The sequence below is a fragment of the Belonocnema kinseyi genome, chromosome 4, assembly GCF_010883055.1.
Source record: "Belonocnema kinseyi isolate 2016_QV_RU_SX_M_011 chromosome 4, B_treatae_v1, whole genome shotgun sequence".
NCBI lineage: Eukaryota > Metazoa > Arthropoda > Insecta > Hymenoptera > Cynipidae > Belonocnema > Belonocnema kinseyi.
Window position 1 is genome coordinate 101,159,589 of NC_046660.1, and position 24,767 is coordinate 101,184,355.

The 24,767-nt window shown below is 32.0% G+C and overlaps 1 protein-coding gene across 3 annotated transcripts in view; it reads left to right on the forward strand.

The window, feature by feature from the left end:
- Positions 1 to 24,767, forward strand: part of LOC117171324 — a 164,889-nt gene that overhangs the window by 133,192 nt on the left and 6,930 nt on the right. For all 3 annotated transcript variants that reach the window (XM_033358534.1, XM_033358533.1, XM_033358535.1), the window contains exon 4: positions 20,966 to 21,182. In XM_033358534.1, coding sequence (XP_033214425.1) covers positions 20,966 to 21,182 — 217 coding nt within the window. The remainder of the gene's footprint in view (positions 1 to 20,965; positions 21,183 to 24,767) is intronic.

A 24,767-nucleotide genomic window follows, 5' to 3' on the forward strand; every position in this document is an offset into this window, starting at 1 on the left:
CATGCGCATAATAAGCGGGAAATCCCTAATGGACAAAGTAAGTAACGAGATAATTCTAAAAGAATGTGGTGCAGAAGAGACGCTAGTAGACACATGGGAAACGGTTAAGATAGTTCGGACATGTTGAGAGAATGCCAAATGAATGACTAACGAAACAAGTGTATCAAGGTAAAGTAAATGGCAACGTGCCCAGAGGTAGACCGCGGAAAGAATGGTTAGAATGTGTCAATTAGACCCTACTTGGAAGAGATATAAGAAGTCACAGAAACACGAGAGCCTGCATGAAAAAATGCATGGACATAAAAGAAGCTAGAGAAGTATGCCAGGACAGGAAAGTATGGCGGCAAATAGTTAATAAAAAGAGAGTCAGTAGAGTGAATGACGCCTGAAACAAAGACCTTGGCTATTAATGGACCCAAGTGGGGAACCTTACATAACGACTTCGTGATGTTCTTCCCTTGGGGTGATTGCTAGAGAGATTGATCAGCAACCTGGGTCGGAGCAGTGTTGCAGAACGACCGTGTTATTTACTTGAATAGCACGAGAATTCTGGATCAATCTGAAAAATCTCTATCCCTTCTACACACTATTCCTTTCCCCTGCCGAGTGAGTCACGCCTACCCCGAAAGGGAAATGGCTTAATGGTGTAATAATAATAATAATAATGCCCAATAACACTTTTGATCGAGACATTGAGAACTACAATTTTACGAAGTTTAATCAAAATCGACCGAAAGCCATTTCATGTACATTTGCTGCGGGGTCCTTTATGAGTGGAAAAAAAGAGAAAAGAACCCGTGTGGAAATAATTCATTTCGCTATACTGTTTCCAGCCTAGACCGCCACGAATCTATACTGGCGCTATCACGAGAAACTATACTGGGGCAGTGCGCAAATGTAACGCTCCAATCGACTAGCCGCTATCTACACCAGTGGTACTGGCACGTTCTAATGAATCTAGTAAAATCTAGTAGATCTAGATGCGACCTAGATTGCAAATTTAATACTTATTTTTATAATTAAATCATTCCTGACATAAAAGCACTATGAGCTACATTGAGTATATTAACAAATTCCAGATTTCTGTAAAAAATGGATTATAGCTCGTATGTTCTTTTTTGACAGAATGTTTCCAAATATTATTGATAAAAAAGAAAATGTCAATTGTAAATGTTTTGGAAACAGGAGCCAACCTCAAAATTGAATTCTCATTTTACTCCATAAAGATTTAGTTGAAAAGAGGACTAAACCCTGATTATATAGAAAAGATGTAATTCTAGTATTTATGGAGCAAAATAAGAAAATCCAGTTTTGAGGTTGAGTATTGATTCCAACGCCCGTACGTCGAAAAAGGATCTGGAAAATTTCAAACCTCGTGGTCGCGAAACGAAAAGTATTCACACGGAATGGCGGCATGGCAAACATCTGATTCTGGCAATCCGGTTCCGGTCATTGTTGCCAACTTTTTTGTTAGCAGTTTTTAAATTGCATTGCATGATGAAAGTTGAGTGCTGTTGGTAGCACTGTATAATATTTGAGTTTAGGAAATATGTCATTTTAATGTAGATGGGTACTGGATACATGTTATACGAAAAGGAAAATTACTTTCCTAGAAAACCTAATGATAAAATGTCTATTCAGCAAGAATTTTTTATATTAGCTTTGTCTTTCATTCAATAGTTTACTAATAAACCATGTATAGTGCGTCAAATCAATCAATATTCAGTGATGAATTAAATTAACAAATCTGCGCTATGAGACAGCACTAACAACACAGGAAACTTTATTTCTTCTATTTCCTTTGATTTGAGTACTGCAATAAATGTAATTTGTTATATTTTATTAATTAGTTTTTAAATGATGCCTTCTTTTTCAAAGTCCAAATAGTAGTACTTTCTAGAGGCAAGCTAGATTTTAGACGGAATTTGTATTTTAATGTGATATCAAATTCTTGCTAGCGACATTTGTGGGTCTACATAGAACTGCGTGATGGATTTTTCTATCTAATAGGTATGGATAGCGCCAAAAGAGCGCCAATCTAATTCGGGGTGAACAGGCAGCCACGCATAATCCAGTAGTGGCGCTAGAATAATTCCAGTCTGCCAGGAATTATTTCCACACGGGGAAGGATACATTGGAAAAGGTAGAAGAAAGCAGGAATATGGTGTGTTTTTGGAAAGCACATGCAAAATTTGGAGAAAAGAGAAGGGTGGGTAATAAGTAATAATAACCAATATGTGTTAGGTCAGATAAACATTGATATATCGGATTCGTACAAAGAAAGTTAAAGAGAATATGAAGAAGGGAAAACAACCGAGTAAAAGGCTACTGAGGCAGGGGAGATTGAACAGTTAGAAATAGAGAAAGAAGATATTTTAAACAATGATATCTCATTTGAGAAGATAGCAGAAGAGGACAGAATTAATTAAGGGGAATTCATAAAGTGATTACTAATATAATGTACAGACGAATAACAGAATGTTAACGAGATTTTGGATAACTGGTACTCTAGGAATACAGAGTAAAAAAAAGGATCAATTTTGTTGTAGAGCATTTTGCTCCAGCTACCATTTGACTCTCGAGATCATTATGATTTTCCATTCGGATCAATTTGATCTCATTTTTTGGTTCATTTGTCAGACTAAACAAAATGGCCGCCAATTCTTTGTTTGTTTCGCCTCCCCCATTTTGTTGTTGCATGCGGGACGTTTTTTCTCCTCGTCTACGACTTTTGTGATCTCTCACGTCCTGCACACACCGAAATACCCCCCCCCCCCCCCCCCCCCCAAGACTCTTTAATATTGTTGTTACTACTATTACTGCTACTTCTAGTACTGATCTTCCTGGTCGAGCCGGTGTCATAACGACATAACCTAAAAATGGTATCTAACCACACGCAAGTGACGACTACACTTAACAGGTGATATTTTCTAATATCAGATTTCGTTAGTTTTTAACTTTTCAAGTACACTGCACGATCAGAAACCATAAAAAGCTTGAATATGAGCTAAAGTATTGTGAGAACATCGGTCATCTTGGTTTGACATCATACATGATCCCGAATCAGATCATTATGATCTCAAAAGTCGATCATTCACTTCGGCCGATCAAAATTCTCTTCAATTCCATATCATTTTTGTTGCATATCAAAATTATAGTGATTTTGGTATCATTTTGAACACTTTTTTTACTGTGTAGGTTGGAAAAAAGGTCGAAATATTTCCTATCTTTAAGGGGGAGATGAAGATTTAACAAGGAATTACAGGGGGTGTTTCCTTGTTGAACACAAGTTATAAAATATTATCAGGGATTTAAAGGAGAGAAAAAGAGAGTAGACTGTGAATAAAGAGTGCACAAAGAAAGTTAGCCGGAATTTAAAAAAAGAAGGTCGTCCAGTATTGAAGTTGCTCAGAATGAATAAACTATAAAAAATTAGATGTGGCTTTTATTGACTTGAAAAAAGCATTCGATACAGTAGATAGGGACTTGTTATTTGTAAAAATCACAAGGTTAAGGAGGAAGGGAAAGCTGTTCGATATGCTAAAAGCAATATGTATAAGAAGAACAACGAATAAAGTGATAACAGATGAAGGGACTACAAATGCTTCCGAAACCAAAAGAGGAGTAAGGCAATTAAGGATACCCTTTAAGTGCTACATTACTTAATATAGTAATTGATGACATTGAGAATGGATGGGAGAGAAAGAGTTAAGGGAGGTAGTAATAGGGGAATAAAAATGGGGCATTACAATCATATATAAAAATCCAAGTTACTACACATGGAGTATATTAGTATTTATGGCATACATGAATTGAATTGACATAAACACTTACATTAAAGATTGTCTATTGATAATAATTTTTAGCTTTCTATTTTTGTAAATTCAAGCCATTTAATTTTAGCTTTCGACCCTTAACTTGCACTTCACTTAGACGTTGACTAAGTAGCATTACTCGTACGCCACTTCAATTAATCGACCAGGAAACTACGAGCGACTTACGTCATTATGACTGCGGCTTACGTAGGTCAACAGTGGGGTGTACGACTGTACGTGAAGTAAATGCTTGTAGGTAACTAGGACAGCCACCGGCTCCCGGGGTCTATGACATCTGCTGTACTGAGATCGAAGCTGACTCTCTTGATTTCTGGTATTTCTGTCCACTTCTAGGCGACAGCCTTTGTATTATAATCTCTGTAAAGCAGTAAAATGCCCATATTACTGTACCGTCGACATATATGTACTTACGCTTGTGCAATGTACACTGGGTGTCCTTATTTTTCGATTTTGGATTCTTCTTCGCCTCAGCCCCCCCCCCCCCCCCCCCCCCCCCCTATATTGTTTTAATGCCCAAAAAAATGATCCCCACAAAATTTTAGCGAAATCGGTTAATATTAACATGTGACCCAAGGCACTCAGAGTTTCTCATGCAATTAACATGAAGACAAGTACCGTACAATTTCAGATGCAGTTAATTTTTTTATATTTCATCGGAATCCTTTAGCCCTGTGCGATTATGATCTTTAGGTTACGTTGAAAAAATATATCTACTCGAAAAAATTTTATTTTAAAAAGTTGTAAAATGGCGGATTCCTCAATTTAAACAAAAATTTGCGATTTCCTCAATTAATAACAAAATCTCGTCAAATTCTTACAAGAGGCAGATTTATTTAATTGAAAGCAAGTTATTACAATTAAAATTTTGGAAAAATGCAAGAGGGTTGCCCAGAATATTTTTTAAACTCATTTCTTTGTTGCTCTTTGACAATTTTTCAGGTGTCAATTAAAATGCTACATTATTGTAACGAAGCATATTTCGTAATGCTTGAAAGTCAACATTTTGGAAGATTCAAAATGGCGCCTCATTACTATTTTCAAAAAGTTACTTAATTTTCACAAATTTAAACAAAATATAAAATACACTTTCGGACAGGATTTAGTGATTCTCAAAACTTAAATTTTTTTAATGTTTGAAAGGTTGGCTTATAAAATAACAAAAAAAATCAACATTTCTGACTATTCATCGAATAGTTTTTAAAACTCATCAAGAGGCAACATTCCCAGTATACTGCAGCTTTACGAACTTTTCAAGAAAGTGGTTTTGAGAATCACTAAATCCTTTCTTAAAATGTATTTCATATTTTGTTTGAATTTGTAAAAATTATGTAACTTGTGAAAATAGTAATGAGGCGCCATTTGAACTTTAGTGAAAATTTCGAGATCTAAATCCAACCATACACTTTGTAACATTACAATTGATTTTTCTTCAAAATTAGAAGACTAAAATGATGTAGCATTTTAATTGACACCTGAAAAGTTGTCACCGAGAAACAAAGAAGTAATGAGTTTTCAAAGAAAATTTGGGAAGCCACCTTGTTTTTTCAAAATTTTGGTTTTTAATTATCATCACATGCTATCTAAGAATTAAATCTACCTCTTGTAAGACATTGACGAGATTTTCTTTACAATTGTAGAAATTGTAATTTTGGTTTAAATTTAGGGATCCGCCATTTTCTAAATTAAACAAAAATTCGTTTAGGTATATTTTTTCAGCATACTTTAAAGGGCATAATTTTACAGAGCCAAAGGATTTCGATGAAATATAAAAAAATTAACTGCGTTTGAAATTTTGCGGTACTTTTCCCCATGTTAATTGCATGACAAACTTTGAGGGCTTTGGGACACATGTTAATCCATCTTCAGTTGCCAGTTTCAAAGTGACTCTATTATACCTGAGGGCTTTTGGTTTCTTACAATTGTTCAAAAAAACAAATTTATTTTGCTATAAAAAAGAATATTCAATTTTTTATATTGAGCCGGCAAGAAAACATCATATGGGCACTGAAAATGGTGGAGAGTCCGAAGGGCTGAATGAATGAAGATATTTGGAAGTACAGCGATCACAATCCGTCCCCTTTTTTACCTAATTGCTTTTTCTTAACCTAATCCATACCCTTTCTCCTCCTCCTAAAATTGAAAAATCCTCTGCAACACTCTAAATAGAGAATTTTGACCCAATTTTCTTCTTTTCCACCTTTTTTACAAGATTACTACACAATATCGATCAAGTTAAGAATCTTCAATAACAGAAAATGCTTAAGGTCTTAATAAGACTAGATGGAAAATAATCATATTATAATAATCATAAAATATAATTTTCCACCTAGTCTTATCAAGACGTTAAGCATTTTCTGTTATTGAAGATTCTTAACTTGATCGATATTGTGTAGATTCTTCTGCCTTCATGGTTTGGAGGGTTGATCTACTGTCGGTAATGTACAATCTCTGATGATATAGCAGATAAATTAAAAAATTTGAAAATAATTACTTGTACCATTAACACCTAGCTAAAAATTGGCGTTATGTTCTTGAATTAAGAGTTCTTATTCTGATCCCTCTAATAGCTTAATTGGAAAAGCACTTGACCGGAAATCAGAAGTTTTGTGGTTCGATTCCCAATAGAGTGAAGATGGAGTAGGATCTTTTTTTCAAGAAATAATTTTAATTTTAATTTAAAAATATTATTTTCCATCTAGTCTTATTAAGACGTTAAGCATTTTATGTTATTGAAGATTCTTAACTTGATCGATATTGTGTAGATTCTTCTGCCTTCATGTTTTGGAGGGTTGATCTACTGTCGGTAAGGTACATCTCTGATGATAGAGCAGATAAATTTTAAAATTTGAAAATATCATTATACATTATATTTCATTTTCAATATACTACATTACATTTTCCGTTTGCATTGCTTGAATTTATCGATAAGAGTTTGCATTTTGAAGAAAACTATTATGCTTTGACAAACAATGTTCAAATTTAGAGCTATTACGCACACACACAAACACACACAAATGAATTTTAATGATAAATATTTTTTAATCTTCTTAATATTCTTTTGGAATGATTTTTGTTTTACTAATGCACATGGGGCACGTGGAGTGAGATTTAGAAACTGAGGTAATGTTCGAGAAAATATAAAAAGAGTTTAATTTATAATGTGACTAATCCGGAAATTCATACATTTGGTATAAGGTAAGCTCTATTTTCAGAATATCAGCTACAAAATATAAAATTCTAAAAAGCTAGAAAACATTTTTTTATTCACATAAATAGTAAATGCGCTCAAAATGAAGACGCTTTCTCGAATACATTGCTGAAAATCTTCAGAAGCTAAAACTGAATTGTGATGTTGATTCTAGCAAATTAAAGCTTACTTTTGCCTTCATTTCGGATATAAGAAATCTCACCAACAATTCTGTGATTCCGAACTCGCAATCTACTATTTGGTTTTGGCATTTTAAGTTATATAAAAGAAAAGCAAAATCACGACGTTAACAGAAAACTTCGAGTAATCTTGTCTAACCTAACCCGTCCCGACGTGGTTCTGACGCGAGCCACATCATCTGCCCCCCTGGGGCCACATGTGGAAAATATGATCGGGCCCACATCGGAACTCGGGAATAAGTTGGGCAATTTCTGCACGGGAGGGAGAAGTATTGGAAAGTATAGTAGGGTGAAGTGTGGGATGGGAAGAGAAGGGAGGGGAATTATGGAAGGGCAGGTAGGTGCGAGAGGAGAAGAACTAGGGAAGGGAAATTATAGGAGAAGATTTGAATGAATTATTTAACGTCTTAATGAGCTACCAAACCATTTTTGTAGATGCGCAGTGCCTACTTTGTCTAATTGTTTAAGAATCATAAACATGATTCAATTAATTAGAAAACAAGAAGCTTTGAAAGAGATTCTTTTTGATGATAATAATTTCAAAAAATTTCCTGAACACTTTATTTCTTGATTTATTTTCTTATCTTGTAGATTAAAAGCAGATCGTCCACAGCGAAGAAATCGCAAGCGATTTAATCAATAAACTTAACACGAATTATAAATTAAATCTGTATTTGCAAATAAAAAACATCTTTATTGAGGTAACAGGCTTCACAAGCCAAAATGCTCTAGAAACAGAGGAAAATATATATTTCACGATAATAGAGGAATAAATTCTTTCAAAAAAATTAAACTAGGTACTAATATTAAATTCAAATACTTAAAAAGCCTATTGATTTGAATGAACTTATTACATTTTCAACAACATAGATGAATTTTACAATAAAATAATGAATCTTAAACAAAAAATTAAATTTTAAACAAGGTAATTTAATTTGCAACCAAATAGTTGAATTTTTAACAACAACAAAAAACGAATTCGCAATGAAAAATATAATAGTTCACATTCCAAGTAAAAAGAATTTCAATTTTAAATAAAATAATCGAATTAATCAAAAAAAAGTAGACTTTCAAATAAAACAGTAGAATCTCTAACAAAAACACATTAATTTTCAGCCAAACAGTTGTATTTTTAACTAAAAGATTACATTTATACCAAAAGAGATGTCATTTCAAACCAAAAAGCGGAATTTTCAACAACAAAAAAAGTTATTTTTCTACCTGAATGTATGACTTTAACACAATTGTTAAATTTTCAATACAAGAATTTAATTTTTCAATCAAATTAATAGCCAGAAGTAGAGTAGTAGGTTTTTTAACAATAAGAATGAGTTTTCAACCAAAAATAATTAGATTTTCTGATTGGGTTCTATTAATTCGGTTATCAATTAAGTAGAAAAACGAGAAAGGGTAGAAAAAAGGGGAAAGCCTGCAATAAAAATAAGAATATAATCAAATGCGTAAAACGGAATATTAGAGAAAGGTATCAAAGTTGTGGCTGTAGAAATGAAATTTTGAAAATCGAAAGTGATATGAAAAAACTAGTGTATATTAGGACACGCTAATAAAGTACAGTGAAACTCTGGTACTGGACCGATTTTGGGGCCGACCTTGGTGGGGAATTACCCCGATTGAGGGCCGTTTCCTAAAAAACGCTTTTGTTTGTTCACGCCTGAGCGATCGCAGCTTACCCCGCGCAATTACTTTTGCTCCTACTTGCGGCGCGGCGTCAATTCTCAGAAGGACTCTATCAGGGGGCCCCATATCTAGGGTTTACTGTATAATTAATTTGGATGCTATAATCTTTTTCTAATTAACATCAAAAAAGGTTTTGAACATTTGAGAGATTTCAACTAATAAAAATATATTAGAAACAAAGATAAACACCTAAGAAAACAAAAATAAAAAGTAGGGCTTTCAGTCATTTTTGTGTGTTTTCAATTTACACTAGAAACGTTTAAGAACGTACAGCTCGGGGCTCTGTACGAAATTACGAACAGTCGACGCAGGTATAAATCAGATATATGAGGCGGCGCACAGGCGGTATACAGTGGGGCAAAATGGACACAATTCAATCCTCATGCAAATTTTTAATGGATTTATATTAAAACAGATCAATTTTTTTTAATAGGACGTGTGGTTCATCTAAAATCGGTTAACGTAGAATAAACATTTCCTTTAAGTTTAGGGGAGCAGGAAAGGGGCAGCTGGGTTTACCAAAATTCTATGAGTGTAGCGCAAATATTTTCGGTCATCCTAAAAACTTCGTTTCAAAGACGAAACACGATAAATATTTTTCTTTGGTTTTTACTTATTTTGAGATAATTCTTCAATATTATTAAAATATTTTATTTTTCGGCAGAACAGCATTATACCTTATCTAGATTCTTGGTACGAAAGGAAGGAAATTTTACTCTAGAAAAAGACTTTAAATCTTCTTACTGGACAACGTCTGCAAAATTGCGTGACGATTCTAATTCGATTGTAGTGCCTACACATTCGTAATTCCGCATTACATAAAGTACGACTTAGAAGAAACTGAAGGTTTTTTGGAATAAAAACTTGATTTTAATTGGTTTTAATATAAAATTGTAGATCTCTGAAATTTAAGGAATTTTAATTTAACTTCGGGTGAGTATAATTTAAATGCCTTACAATCTTCATTTAATAGAGTATTCTTGATTTAATTTTGATTGCAATGATTTTGAAATAACAGAACCTTAACTGGGAGAAAGGTCATTTTCATTACATACGAAATCATTAAGAGTTGTATACTTTTAAATTGTATAAACCTAAAATTTAAGCAATTGTGCAAGTGATGTTATTTTGAAAGCTCTTATGACTCTATAAATGGAAGCTAATATTTAGAAAACAAATTGCATGGAACCAAATTAATGTTTCGAAAAATCGCTTGTAATCAATTTCCTGTTTCCTTTAGAGTTTATAGACTCTCCCTACATTCCAAACTAACTTAGCTGCGGGGATATATTAATCACTATTTATCTAAACTTCCTGTGCTGTTGCTCTCTGACAGCCACTTATCCTCTTGACCTGACCTTTACAAAATGCGAATAAACGTGCAATGAATTTAATCGACCTTAATCCACAGAGGGGTTACTATTGCCATTAATTTGGGAAAAAAGGGGATTTTCTTCAAAATATCAAAAACATTTTATATTATATAAGTATCTCGTGAATCTCGTTTCAAGTGATAAACTTTAATGTGATAGAAATAAATCCAAATAAAATTTAAGAAGATTAAGGATTGAAAAATAGATAAACAACAAAAGTGCAAAATTATCATGTTTGAATTTTTTTATATGTATTTTTATCAGTCGATAGATTTTGATTCCTTATTCTCATAAATTTTTTTCTAGTGTATTATTTTCAGTTAAGAACCCAGAGTTCTTCCAAGTATTTTTCTAAGTAAGCTGTAAAGAAATACACCAGAAATATGTAGCTACGGCGCACAGTGGGACAAAAGAGACCAAATTCAATCATCACGTGAATTTTTCATGGATTTGGATAAATTAAATTTTATAGTACTTTTTAGGTAGTCATCTAACACCTAAGACTGCTACCTTTGTAAAAAAAACACAATAAAACAATAAAATCATTGCTTTTTCACTATAAAAATCAATTTTTTTTCTTCTAAAAAAATACCTATACCTAAAATACCTATAGTTTTTTAGAGAATACCTGAGGAATTTTAGTGTTTTATTTTAGTTTAGTTTTTTTTAATCATAGTAATTTTTTTAATTTGGCGTCTTAATTTTTTTTTCTTTTCTCTAGGGTCGAAATTGACAAAAGTAGCAGTCGTAGGTGTGAGTTGACTACCTAACGAGTACTATATAATTTATGTTATCCAATACTGTTTAAGACCAAACTAATCACAACTTACAATCCTGCAGCTTTCTATGAATTTAATTCAAAGTTCAAATTTGAATTATTTTTAGGTTTCATAAATAACTTATAAATCAATGTTATTCTAAAAGTTTTAAGCAAGATTTAAAAATTATTATTTGATAGATTTTTACCGCTTAAACCGGTCAATTTCCATTGTTTGTGAGTAGGGGATCGTCCATATATTACGTAAGAATTTTTTCTTTTGTTTATATCGCTGTGTCCTTTTCAACTTGAGAAAAATATTATTTTCGTCTTTATTCAAACAACAGAAAAACGTCTTACGTAATATATGGACAATCCCTAGGTAAAAGGTAAAAGTAAAGTAAAATGTAATTGGTTAGTCTAATTTTATGTAATAAAACCTTAAAGAACCTAAGTTTAAAAACTTTTTTTTCTAAGCGTTTCCTGAACACAGTATATTGGAAATGGTTCAATTTCCTGTTCATGTTATTTGAAGTAATATGGCTGAAGTTTGAAGTAATTCAGTTTCAAATATTCTAAATTTGTGAATTGTTCAATTCCGTTTTTTAAAGAGGAAACAATAAGTGCTTTTAATTTAAGATTGCTGTATTTTAAAGAGTCTCTATCATAGAATTTTCAATATTGAAGACTTCATGTTCAATTTTAAATTATTTTCATTCTTCATCCGGATGTAATTTTCTCACTTTTAGAATAAAAAATGGGAATTTGATGTCAAAAACTATGAAATTTGACAAAAATCACTACTTATACCTAAAGAAAGAAAATTTAATAGAAGGTAAAAGATATTTATTATTAGGAGATGATGTATTTCAAGCGAATTTTAAGTGAGTATTTTTAAGATTTGTGAGAATTTTCAAATTATTCCAGAAATATAATAAAAATAATATAAATCAGAATACAGAGTAAAAAATTTTTATTTAGTATAATTTATTTAAATCAGCATTTCCACGGAATGAAAATGCAGTTTGTACTTACATAATTTATTTATCTTAATTTATATGCTATTTTCGAAAGTTTACAATTATTATTGAACTTTACACGAGTCTTATCCTAGGTCTTATCCAGTCTTTGCTAGGTTATCATCCCGGAAATCAAATTCTCAGTTGCGGCTTTCGAAAGTAAAAAATTTTCATCCGCTTGATTTATAGATTTTCTGGTTTAAACTGCCTCTTTTTGAATATTCATTGTTAAAATCGTGCAATATCATCCGCTTGGATATACATGGAAATTTTAGATGCTTCTTGTTCGATCACCGCAGTTAAGTAGCGCCTTTTTCGAATATACTCGGATGGGTACCGTTGTCCAGATTCGGTGTATCACCAGTTAATTAACCACCCTCTATCACTAAAATAAGTGACAAAATTGTAAAGAGTGAAACTCCAGGGCTTGAAAAAGTTCAATTCAATTCAAAGAGTTGAATTTAAAATTATATAATTATATGTGCCTAAAGGTGGATATTGTAACATTTTTTATTAATCTTTCAAGATACATTTTGTAACATTTTTTAATTAACAATAGAATTTACTTTCAATAGCGTCTGCATCGAAATTCGATGTACATTGTGTAGTTATGTACCCTTCCTCAGGTTCCCTCACAAAATTTCGAAATTAGAATTTAGATTTAAAAATTGTACATTTAAATTGAGTTTTGGATGATTTTAGGAATGTATTTTTGAAGAATGAAAAAGTAGAAATGAAAAGTTGAAGAATTTAACGTGTCACCTGTCACCTCTCGGACCGAGTATTTTAAAGATGAGGGTTCATAGTGATCTTTCCATCGTCCGAGTGCATTCTGCTATTTGCGCTCGAAGCATTCTCCAATATACTTTAGACTCTTAGAGGGTCTTTTTTCCATTGTTCGCAGTGCATCTCTAAGTTCCAGAATGAGATTTCGAATGGTAGGCTAGGCAGTCGGCGTCGCTTTTCAACAACTATAATAGTACTGTACTATATAAAAGAGCAACGAGTGATCAGAAGTAGAAGATTTTCTGCGGTTGCTTGCACGTCATCAGGGCACATCTTTCCAAATTGGTGCTTTCAACTTTTAAGGTCATATTTATAGAGAAAAAAGATGAAAAGCTCTAAACAGAAAGTCGATAATGAGACGAAAATCTTTAGTCAAGAATAATCTTGTTTTACTTCGGTCTTATATTCTATTTCAGGCTAGCCACAGACCGAAAAACCGGGAAATAGCCGGCATTTTTTTTTATACCGGGAATTTTTCAGATTTGTTTTTACTTTTTGCATTAAATATCGACTCGTTCTTTTAAAAAAATCTTCTTGGAATTGGGCTCAGTTTTACCAACCATGTGCTTTCAAATATCAGAAAGAATTTTATATTTAAAATTTCAAAGTTAATGTTTCATTCAAAAATAAATCTTTCTTCTATACTATGTATTTAAAATTTTCAAACTTGTGTTAAAATATAACTCAAATGTTAAAGTTTCTTTTAAACTTGGGAACGAAAGCTTCCTTTTTAGACATTTAAACTAGTAATTACGTAGGCAATGTAAATTTATAAGATAATAACTAATAATTGATATAATAAAGTTATAATTTAGGGTCACTCTAAATTTTCCGTAAATAAATTGAAACTCCGCTTTTCTAAAAAAAAAACGTATTTGAAGTTGAAGAGTGCTACAAGCTGATGTGATATTTTGGGGTTCTAAAAGTATAGTTTGACCAAAAAAATCGCAGATTAAAGTTCGTTTCCTGTCGAAAATCCAAAACATATATTTTGGAACCTGGATTAAAAAACACGAATATCTCCTAACCTTAAGGATCTTTTACATCTTCCGGCATCCGGTCATCTACCGACCAACATATTGAAATGTCCATTCACACCTCTGGTAAATTCAGTGAAATCTAGTAATATTTTAGTAAGCTTTCAGTGAGTTTCAGAAGATAACTAAAATATTACTAGATTTAACTGCATTTTTCGAAGGTGTGAATGGATACACCGATATGTTGGTCGGTCGATGACCGATTGACGTAAGGTGTAAAAGAGCCTTTATTCAATCTTATTAAATCGCAAACTTCACACTTTTCTCCTATTTTCCTATTTTTTTAAAGAACTCCTCTTTTCCCACTGTTTTCAAGAAAATCGCCCTTTCCCCACTCTTTTACTTAAATGAGAACCGAATTTATAGTTTTCGGAATTCCTCTTTTGTTCGGAAATTCTACTATCTGGTTAAAACTTAATTATTTGTTTGAAAATTCAAGAATTTTTTTTAAAGACAACTTTTTTGGTAAAAAATTGAAAGATTCTCAGATTCGAAAATTATAAATCAGACAATTTGCAATTAATATTGCTTGAAATTGAATAACTCATGAATATGCGTGAGGTAAATAGTGGTAAATTCAAATTAAAAAATGGTGTAGAATGTAGATATTTACAGTTTTCTTACCTTCAACAGATCATATATATCCAAAGTTGAGAATTTTTACGCCATGTAACCATCATTTAATGAAAGCTGGATATCCTAAAATTGAATATTCCTTGAGGATCCAAAAATAGTTTATAAGGTTAGAGAAGCTTGAAGTAATTTTTATAAACTAGGTTTGTGGTCTTAAAAACATGCGTAAAGACAGTAGCTATACAATTTAGCCTTCGACAAACTTAGCCTTACCTTCTGTGAAATTCTTTCGTAATTCATAAAAAATTAATTATCTGCCCTGAAAAAATCATTTACAGAAAGAAAATTGAAAACCATCATCACCTATTTGTCTGATTTCTAATGTATTCGTTTAGTGCAAAGCTGGCAAAATATTACTGAAAATTCTGCTCACGCAATTTTTTTTCAGACTCTTCTTCTCCGATAATGTACAAATATTTTTCACCTTAAACCAAAAAATGCTGAAAGCCTTTCTTTCAAAAATCAAAATTTAAGATTTAATTTAAATTGAAAAACTTTTATCTTATAATTTTAATTATTAGATATTGTTATTATTGTTAGTTAATTTTTTTTTTAAATCCAATTACCGCAATAAATAATACCAGTACAATACGTTATTTTATGATAATAATTTTATAAAACGAAGTTTTTCATCGTCCCAAAACTCGGAATGACGAACCACCAATTTTATAACTGGAATTTCGTTTTATTATGTAAAATGCTTGTATGCACTGTAAAAAGTTTCATGTAATTTTACCACAAAGATCATAGGACACAAAAATACCAGTGATTACTGTAGGAAATTTACCAAGATTAGGTAGAAATAACATTATAGTGTAAAATCGCACACAGATGGTAAAAAGCAGTTTTGGAAGAATGGAATTTTACATTCGTCTTGGGAAAATCCAGTGACGCTGCAAAATGCCGCATGTAAAAGGATCCGCATGCGCAATGGCAAGCCCGGGTATTTTATATCGCTTAATGTATGTTTTAATTAAATCGAATTGGAAGAATAATAAGATATAAATAAACGGACTCATGTTTTTATTTAGCAGAAAACATTTAACATTGGGCGAAATAGGAGTATCCTAATTTCTGTCAACTGCGGCCTAAACAGCCATAACCTTCCAAATTATTTTTTTTCGCAAGCATGCCAAACATGCGAACAAATTGATTCAAGTAAAACACATTGCACTTGCCTTCCTGATGCGCTCAATCCAGCACAATCCACAATTTCAATTCTAAAACATATCCGAATGCCGTCAAAATTTTACGCAATCTTGCACTGAATTTACTCGCATCAAACGTTCAACATCGGAATTACAAGGATTATGTAATTTTACATCACTACTGTAAAACGTATTACACTCCGCGTGTGAGATTACACTAATCTTTAGAAGCTTACATAAACGTTGTGAAATTCCATTTTTATTTCAGTTACACTTTAGTGTAAAATTCCCAAACAATCACTGGTATTTTTATGTCCTTTGATTTTCGTGGGAAAATTACACGTTTATTGTAAATTTAATTCATTTACGGTAAAATTCCTTTAATAATCACTATCAATTTACAAGTAATGTGTAATTTTTCCACAAAAATCATAGGAAAAAGTTACAAAACGAAATATAATTTTCAGCAATATTTTTTACAGTGTGGCATCGTAAAGGAATATCCAGCAAAGATCATCTGATTTCGAAGACCTTTCGGTTGAAGGTGGTTTAGACTAAACGTGCTCGGTATCAAAGAACAAAACAGTAAAGATAATCGATTTATTTACCTGGGCACTATTTTTAAAAGATATTATGAAATTATGTTATACTTTCTAAGTAATAGTGGTAAATATATGAATCACCATTCAATTGAAGTGTATGTATATAGATCATCGAAATCAATGTTAGAGAACTGAAATAAGGTAATAATTAATGAGTCTAAAGTTCGCAAAGTTTAGGGAAAAAGCAAGAAGGAGATTTTTACTTTGAAAAGTCGAAATGACTTTGCTAATAGTGGCAGCGTTTCATGCTAAAAGCTACTAAACAAGTTTCATTCCTCCAGCTTTTATCGAATGTGGAGCCCAGCTCAAATCATAACCTACATTATCTAAAATGCTGAAACACGAATATGAAAAGTCGAAATGTCTTGGCTGATAATGACAGCATGTTATACCAAAAACATATTAAAAATTGTCGTAAATCCAGCGCATCTGGAACCTACCCTAAATCAACCCCTAAACTTTAAAGTTGGATTTGTGATGAGTTCCACAAGTGCGATGCTTAAAAATTTGCTTCAATATTTTTCACATAAAATTTTGTCTTTATCAGCAAAAAATGTTGACTTGTAATTAGCTTCTTTTTGTACCATTTTTTAGACATAGTTGTATAGGTGAGTTAGTATAGGTTCCACATTCAGTAGATGGGCGAAACTTTGTTAAATTACCTTATGGCATTGTTATAGATGGATTCCAAATACGCTAGAGGGTTAAACTTGTTCTGGGTACACTGTAAAAAAAATCTATTGAATTTTACATCTCTGGTGGATGTAAATAAAAGGACCCACGTGTATCGGAGTAACTTTACGAATCTGTTTTGATATTCCAATTCGGCCGATAATTTTACATGCGAAAATGTAAAATTCATTATGTGAAAGAATAAAATAAAATAAAATTTATCAGGGCGATAGGTTTCGAACACTCGAAAGCTCAAACTTCGTACAATTTCATGGAGATTGAAGAAACACAAGCCGGACACGTTACCACTTCCCTAAAACACATAAAATACTACCATGGATATAGAAAACACGGGACTAGGCATGCCATCCTAACTTGTTGAGCGGGGTTGAATCCACGGGAGGGGCGAGAATTCCATGAGTGGGGAGAGTCGCCATCTTGCGATGTGCCATTTGATTATGCAATATGCACACGAGCATTTGTGCCGACAAACTGTGCATGAAAATATAAACATGTGGGCGCTGCCATGTTTGTCGCGGGACATCAAAAGGTGGCGGACCTCCCCCTCATTGCATCACCCCCGCAATGGCATGCCTAGTCCCTTGTTTCCTATGTCCATGGATACTACGGATATTTTTTTGATGTTTAAATATTCCGTAAAAAAATATGAAATATACGTTTTGAATAATCGCATTTTTCCGTTACAATAGAAGAAAATGTAAAAGGCAAAATAGGAGTAGCTCGGATTCGGTCTACTTTGTGTGAAAGCTTTCAAAAAAGTTAACCAAAGCTGTCAATTTCCTCGCATTAAAAATAAAAATGCTCCAAAATTGAAGGATGAAGGCATCGATAAACAACGAACACGAGAGACGCTTTCGTATTCACATATTATTTGATTAATTATTCTAAATTTTAAATTAATTATAAATCAAAAATCTTACAGTTTCCGCCAGAGTAAAATTAAAGATCTTTGATAAAATCAAAAATCTCGAAGTAATTTTCAATCACAGAAAAGTGATTTTACCGACGCATGGTATTTTTACACGCTGCGACTGAATTTTCCCTTATGAATGTAAAGTTCGTACGAGGGAATGTGTAATTTTATTTTTATCCAGTGTGTAATATTACACTACTGTTCAAGGGTCCTTTTATTTACATCGCTAGAGGATGTAATTTCACATACGTAAAATATCACCATTATTAATGAAAAATGTTGATTTTTGTAATTAATGTCTTTTTAAAGCATTTTTTAAGTTTAGGGGTTGGTTTAGGATAGGTTCCACGTGCGGTTCATGATTTATATAAAAAAAGAAAGACTCTTATCAAACTTTCGTGAAAAATAGAAGGAAATAAAAAATTGAAATGTAGCAGCTGAAAATATTCATGCAGCTTTTGTTGGAAATTTGTTTGATTAATATTTTATTTTCAAATCTGCCCTGGGGCGAACACATTCACTTTCTTTATTTGTAATTTTTATTTTTACGATTAAAACAAAAACTAATCTTGCATAGTTTGACCGGAAAATTAAATTTTTACAAAAATGTAAACGATTCAAACAAACAATATACTTGTTATTAAAAAATGGTATCAAGAAAATGTATAGATCTTTTTCAGACGAACAATTTTTCTTCATAAAATGTTTTCTATCTTGCATAGTTAGACCGGCAACTGGATTTTTTATTTTTAATAACATGTAGGTGTTTCCCAAATTAAAATGTTTTTTGGCTGTTAAAATACTTTTAAAAAATTTCCTTTCGTACGATTTGAACAATTAAATTTAAAAATAGCCCTGACTAGTATTACAGGCAGACTATTTCGTAAAACCAACTGGTCAAGTATAGTGCTAGGGCTATTGTTTCAGAATTTTGCTTAAAGTTAGCCCTGAACGAGTCTTGCGTAAAATTCCGCAACGCTGCACGGAAAATGTTCTGTAGATTAAACAGAAAAATACTATAAAATCGAACCAATAAAACTGAAATATAATTGTTATTTTTTAAACAGCCAGCTGAAATCTTGATTCAAAGATTTTCATATCTATAATAGTTTAAGATGTTAATTTTGTTTGTCTACTTGGTCATAATCAATATTATTAAAATATTGATTAATTTTTAAGATTGTGAAAAAAACGCTCTCTAGCTCCGCTGGAATATGAGCCCAGATCCTTCAGATTGCATCAGAGAGCATCAAACCCGCAATCTGAAGGACCTAGGCTCATATCCCAGCGGAGCTAGAGAGCGTTTTTTCACAATCTTCAAAATTAATCAATATTTTAATAATATTGATTATGACCAAGTATACAAACAAAATTAACATCTTAAACTATTAATTAATTTCCCTGGTCAAAAAAACCTACATCAATAATAAAATTTTCCTATCTATATTTGAATTTTCTGTGTCACGTCATTAACAGATTAGTTACACAACTGTAAACCTCATATTAAACAAATAGTGACCTTACTGTTTACTAGGCCCAATAGGGCACATTTATATATTTTCTCATATTTGTTCAGAATTTCATATAAAATTCAACAGTCTTTTTATCTTTTTATACATTTATATTTATATATTTCGATTTATTTATGTGTGAAAAAATTAGGAATTAAAAGATATGTGCAGAAAACCGACCTCAAATATTGTGCGGGGGGTTGCCGCACAAATTTTAAAATTGTAATTTTTTAACACATGAGTAATTACAAATTAATTGATATAAATATGTAGCAGGATGAAAAAACTATCAAGTTATTTGTGATATTGCGAATAATTGAGTAAAAGGATGAACGTAAGCCCTAGCGGGCTCAGTAAACGGGACGGTCAGTATATAATACATACGGCCACGCAATTGCATAACCGTTCCGTTCACGATGTATTCTGTGGAAAAATACGAAAAAATTCAATCAGTTTTAATCCAAGTTTTAAAAAATTAGAAAAGTTTCAAGACTAGTTCTGCTATTAATTCAATGTATTTAAATTTCAAATAGGCCCTTATCATGTTTTCAACTGTAAGATAGATTAATAAACCAATTTTAAATTTAAAATCTCTATCAAAATTAAACCTGTTCTGAATTAAGCCTTTCTGTATAATATTTACTTTTTAACAATTTATAACCCCTTCTCTACCCATTTTAACAATGTCATTGGTTCGCTTCTAACAACAATTGTAGCTAGATTAAGGATAAAGATTGCTGATTTAACTATACATTTTTTCCAAACCGAAGAAAATGGTTAACTGTTTGAGCTAAGCATGTAGCTGGATTTCGTCCTTTTTCAGTGAGTGATGAAAGATCGTAAAAATTAGAAAGTTGAAATCTTGTTGAATGTAACAAGCTCGTTGAAACAGGGATAGAAGTTAACTTTGTCTTTATATCCTCGACATCATACCCTACATGATATGCAAAGATGTTTGTTTACCGAGGATACATATACTATCATCACACCCTATATTAATGGAAAGAGAGGCATGCTCCTTTGCAGGATGTGGCATTTGAGCTAAAGATATTTTGTTTGAACTTTATACAAATGTTTAGTAACGGACACCTCTTCTTTGTCCTCGTCGAGTTCATCATTGAACACAGGATTCTCGAACGTGGGTGGTTATTTAACGGATAATTCACTTCGACTACCGTTAGTTCTTACTTCATAGAACGTAAATTCTCATTTTCTTCTAATAAGGAGTGGATATTTAAAATTTTAAGCTTTATTTTATTTTGTAGATGTGTTATGTTTTAATGATGATTTTGAATTCTTGAAAAGTATTCATATTTTGTATAAGCTTAAATTTTGCAAATATTGATCGATTCTTTCAAGTTAAAAAAATACATATACACATAACTCATACTCATGAGAAGGTCTTCAAATCTGATATTCTGCTTCTTTAACGAATTATAAATAAAATATTTCTTTCATTTGTTAGAATTCTCGCATTTTAAATATATATTTTTTTAACTGAACAGCTTCTCAATTTCAACCGTAATTTATCCTATAATTATTTTATCATCCTAATAATTATATTTTTTGCAGATGGGCCTAGTAAGAATGAGAGCAGTTGGTCAAGTATTCCGTGTTTCAAAAAACGGACGACTAACACTGGAAACGGAAATGCAACCTTGATTTCCCATATGGGACCACCACAGTGTCCTCATTCCGTTATGAGTAGCACGCGAAGTTCTGTCAGCAGCTCGCCTGTAAGTCCCTGCCCAACGCCTATGCCCTTTTTGGTAACATCGGCCTCTGTTAGGTAAGATTCTAATTTTTAAAATATTATTTTATCTTAATTAAAACGAGAAATGATTTCATTTGGCTCAATAAAGTCTTTGTATGAAAACGGGGTTAGTCTGATAAAGAGAATATTTGTAAAGGAAAACAAATTCTTTATCAACTCTTTTCGTTACCACATAAATATTATATCTCTTATTATTCATTAAAAGGGTTCTGTTATTAGATATTGCTGCTATCAATTATTGGTAATAATAATAAACTAAATTAACTTAACGCGGGATCTGCGGTTGTTACTCAGGCGATATCTCAGGCATGAACAAACAAAAGCGGAACGAGCTATAATGAGTTTTGTTGCATTAACAAAAGTTTGATCAAAATAACTAAAATTTTGTTGTACAAACAAGAAAAACACTGGCCTAAGTTATGTAACTTGTTAATCAACTAATTACAAAAAAATTAATCGGATATGATTTAGTGGTTTTAAATTTTTTATAATAAGTAATAACAAACTTGCAAGCAAGATAAAATTATTGTTTTATTTCTCTTAAAAAAAAGTTTAAACATTTTCGTTAAATAACGCAAAATTATAGTAATGTAAATGGGATAAATGACAATAAATGATTTCTTTTAAAGTTAATAAGATGAACGATTTGGTAATTTAATTATATCTAACAAGCTGTATTTCGTCGGCTTTGCCCCTCACCGGAGGGCAAAGCCGACTGCAAATTTTTATGAAAATCTAAACATCTAAAGATAGGAAAATATGATTCTACTTGTAAACGTACATTTTTTTAATAAGTAACACTATCTCTATAATAAAATAGATTTATTTAATGCAAAGTAGAACTAAAAATGTGAAATAATAGCGATGATATAAGAAAAGTCATGTTTACTCCACCGGTTGGAGCTGTCTCTCCCCCCACCCCTCCCCCACCCTATTTTCAAGATATTGACAAAGTGAAAACAAGGCTAAATCAATAAAAAAGACAAAACATACGTCAAAAATTCAGTAAGGGTCTTGCTAGAAATATAAGAAGACTATTTATGTAACATGTGCTGGATATAGATTTTTTTCATTAAATATAAATAAGAGTAATTCGTATTCTTAGTGTCTAACTACCCATCATGCTACTTTGACCTCAAATGATGTATAAATTGTGATAATCATTCCTTTTACCTAATTTCTTTAACACCAATGTCACGATATTGCTTCCGAAAGATGATTGCTTCTATAATTATGGAAACAGTATAACATAGGATAAAATAATAAATTCATTATTTATAATTTCAGCGGAGATAAACTTACACAAGAAAAATATATTTTTTAATTAATATGATTTACCCTGCATTCAGTACTACATAATGTACAAACAATTTTTTCCTCTTTTTTTAATATGATAAATTACACAAGGAAAAAAAGGTCTTGTCTACCGCATGAGATAAACCTTTACGTTTTTGGGGTCGCTGAATCCGAATCCTCGGTTTATTTGACTTGGTCAGGTCGCATTTCGTTCCTAACCTTAAAAAATGGTGAAAGTTGGAACATTCATGGAAACGCCCAGAAAGCAAAGCGGTTATATGTTTTTATGGTCGCTGAGTCCAAATTTAAAGTTCATTGGACTTGACGAGATCGCATTTCATTCATAACCTAAAAAAATTAAATATATGAAAACTGTTCTCGACATGAATTGTTTGTATTCAGCGTCCTGTACATAGAACTTGCTAGTCATTCTTTGAGCAAGGCTATCAGTCTGTAGCACAAAATCCACTGCCTTGATAGATACTGTGATGATGCCAGCTACCCCGAAAGGCATGATCCGTTGGATCATGCCCGAAAGTAGATGTGTAGAATGATTCGTTCTCAGATTTCTTGAGGTAACGAAGCCAGCGAAGGCGCGCTCCTTTGCAGGTGGGCGTAAGGGTGTTTTGTGTTGAAATTTATTTTTTTGAAGGTTATGAATGGGGAATGTGACCTCGCCGAGTCAAATGACCTTTAAATTCGGACTCAGCGACCCTTAAAATATATAACCGGTTTGCTTTCAGGGTGTTTCCATGAATGCTCCAACTTTAATCATTTTTTTGAGGTTAGGAACAAAATGCGACCCGACCGAATCAAACCAACCCCGGATTCGAATAAAGCGACCCCAAAAAAGTATAGAAATGTTTATCTCGTCTGGTGCACAAGACCTTTTTTTCGGGTGCTTGTGTTATAATTGCCATCATCATTTAAAGGTAAAATCTCAATCTTACGCAACTTCGAAGTCATAATTTCATTTTTAGTTTTCTTGGAATTTGCAATTGAAGGTTCCGCGGTCCAAACCTGTTAACTGACATTTCAGAAATTTTACATGGCGAATGAAAATCGTTGCTATCTTTGCAATTTTATATATTTTTAAACTATAAATTTTGTATGTTCACTTACTAAAGAAAAATTACGAAAGAATAATAAGGAGACCCAACTGTCAGTGGGAAGCTTTTCGAAACTGGCAATAGAAACATTACCGCAAGTGGTAGGCACATTTCAGGAAGATCTTAAATTTTCGTGCGCAGGTGCGCAGTTGTCCTCTTCCTATGCATGAAAAAGTGTGCGAGTGAGAAAGTTTGTCAAATTGACGCGAACTTAGGCAACTAGATCGATTATATTTTAATTATACAGGTATTTTTAGGTTTAAAAATGTTTAGAAGTATTAAAAAAAAAAACAGTTTCTTCATTCCTACGTGCGATTTCAAAAATAATAATGTACTACAATTTCAAGATTTCATGAGCAAATAATTTCATTATAGTCTTACATACTTACCACTTTTATAATGCACTGTTTTAACTTTACAAGTCTTAACATTGAAGTCCTTCACTTGACCAGATCAATAGACACTTTCATAATTTAATTAATTATAACTTGAAATTTAAAAACTTTTGCCACCTGTATCAAAACAAACGAACATGACCTCTCTAACATACGTCAATTTGACAAACTTTCTTAATCGCACACTTTTCCATTGATAGGGAGAGGACAACTGCGCACCTGCGCACAAAAATTTTAAATCTTCCTATAATATGCCTACCACTTACGGTAACGTTTCTATTGCCAAATGGCGAAACGGAGTTAGATCTCCTTATTATTCCTTCGTGAGAAAAATAATACACATTAGTTTTATAACACTTGAATCAAAATTGAACGCTATGTGACAAGTGAAAGCTCTTCATATGTAATCTGTCCAGCGGTCTATAACTTCCACCCCTATCGTCCTTGTTTAAGATGCTTTCTAACTTTTTCTATTGTCGAATTTCATCTTTTCATATACATATAGTTAAGGTTAAAACATATATGGTGAAAATGCAGTATTTCTTTTCCATAGTTTTTCCATATTATTTATTAATATTTTTTTAATGATTAATTCGAACATGGCCATTTCGTACTCATCCTCAAATTACGGAGAGGTATTAAGTCTCGTGATGGTAATCAATAAATTATTAATTACATAATCATGACATATGAATCATATCATATTAAATTTTTGTGAAATATATTTATCTAATAATTTATTTAATTTAATATTATTTCACTTAGAAATTTCATTCATTTCATTATATTTTGTTGTTGGT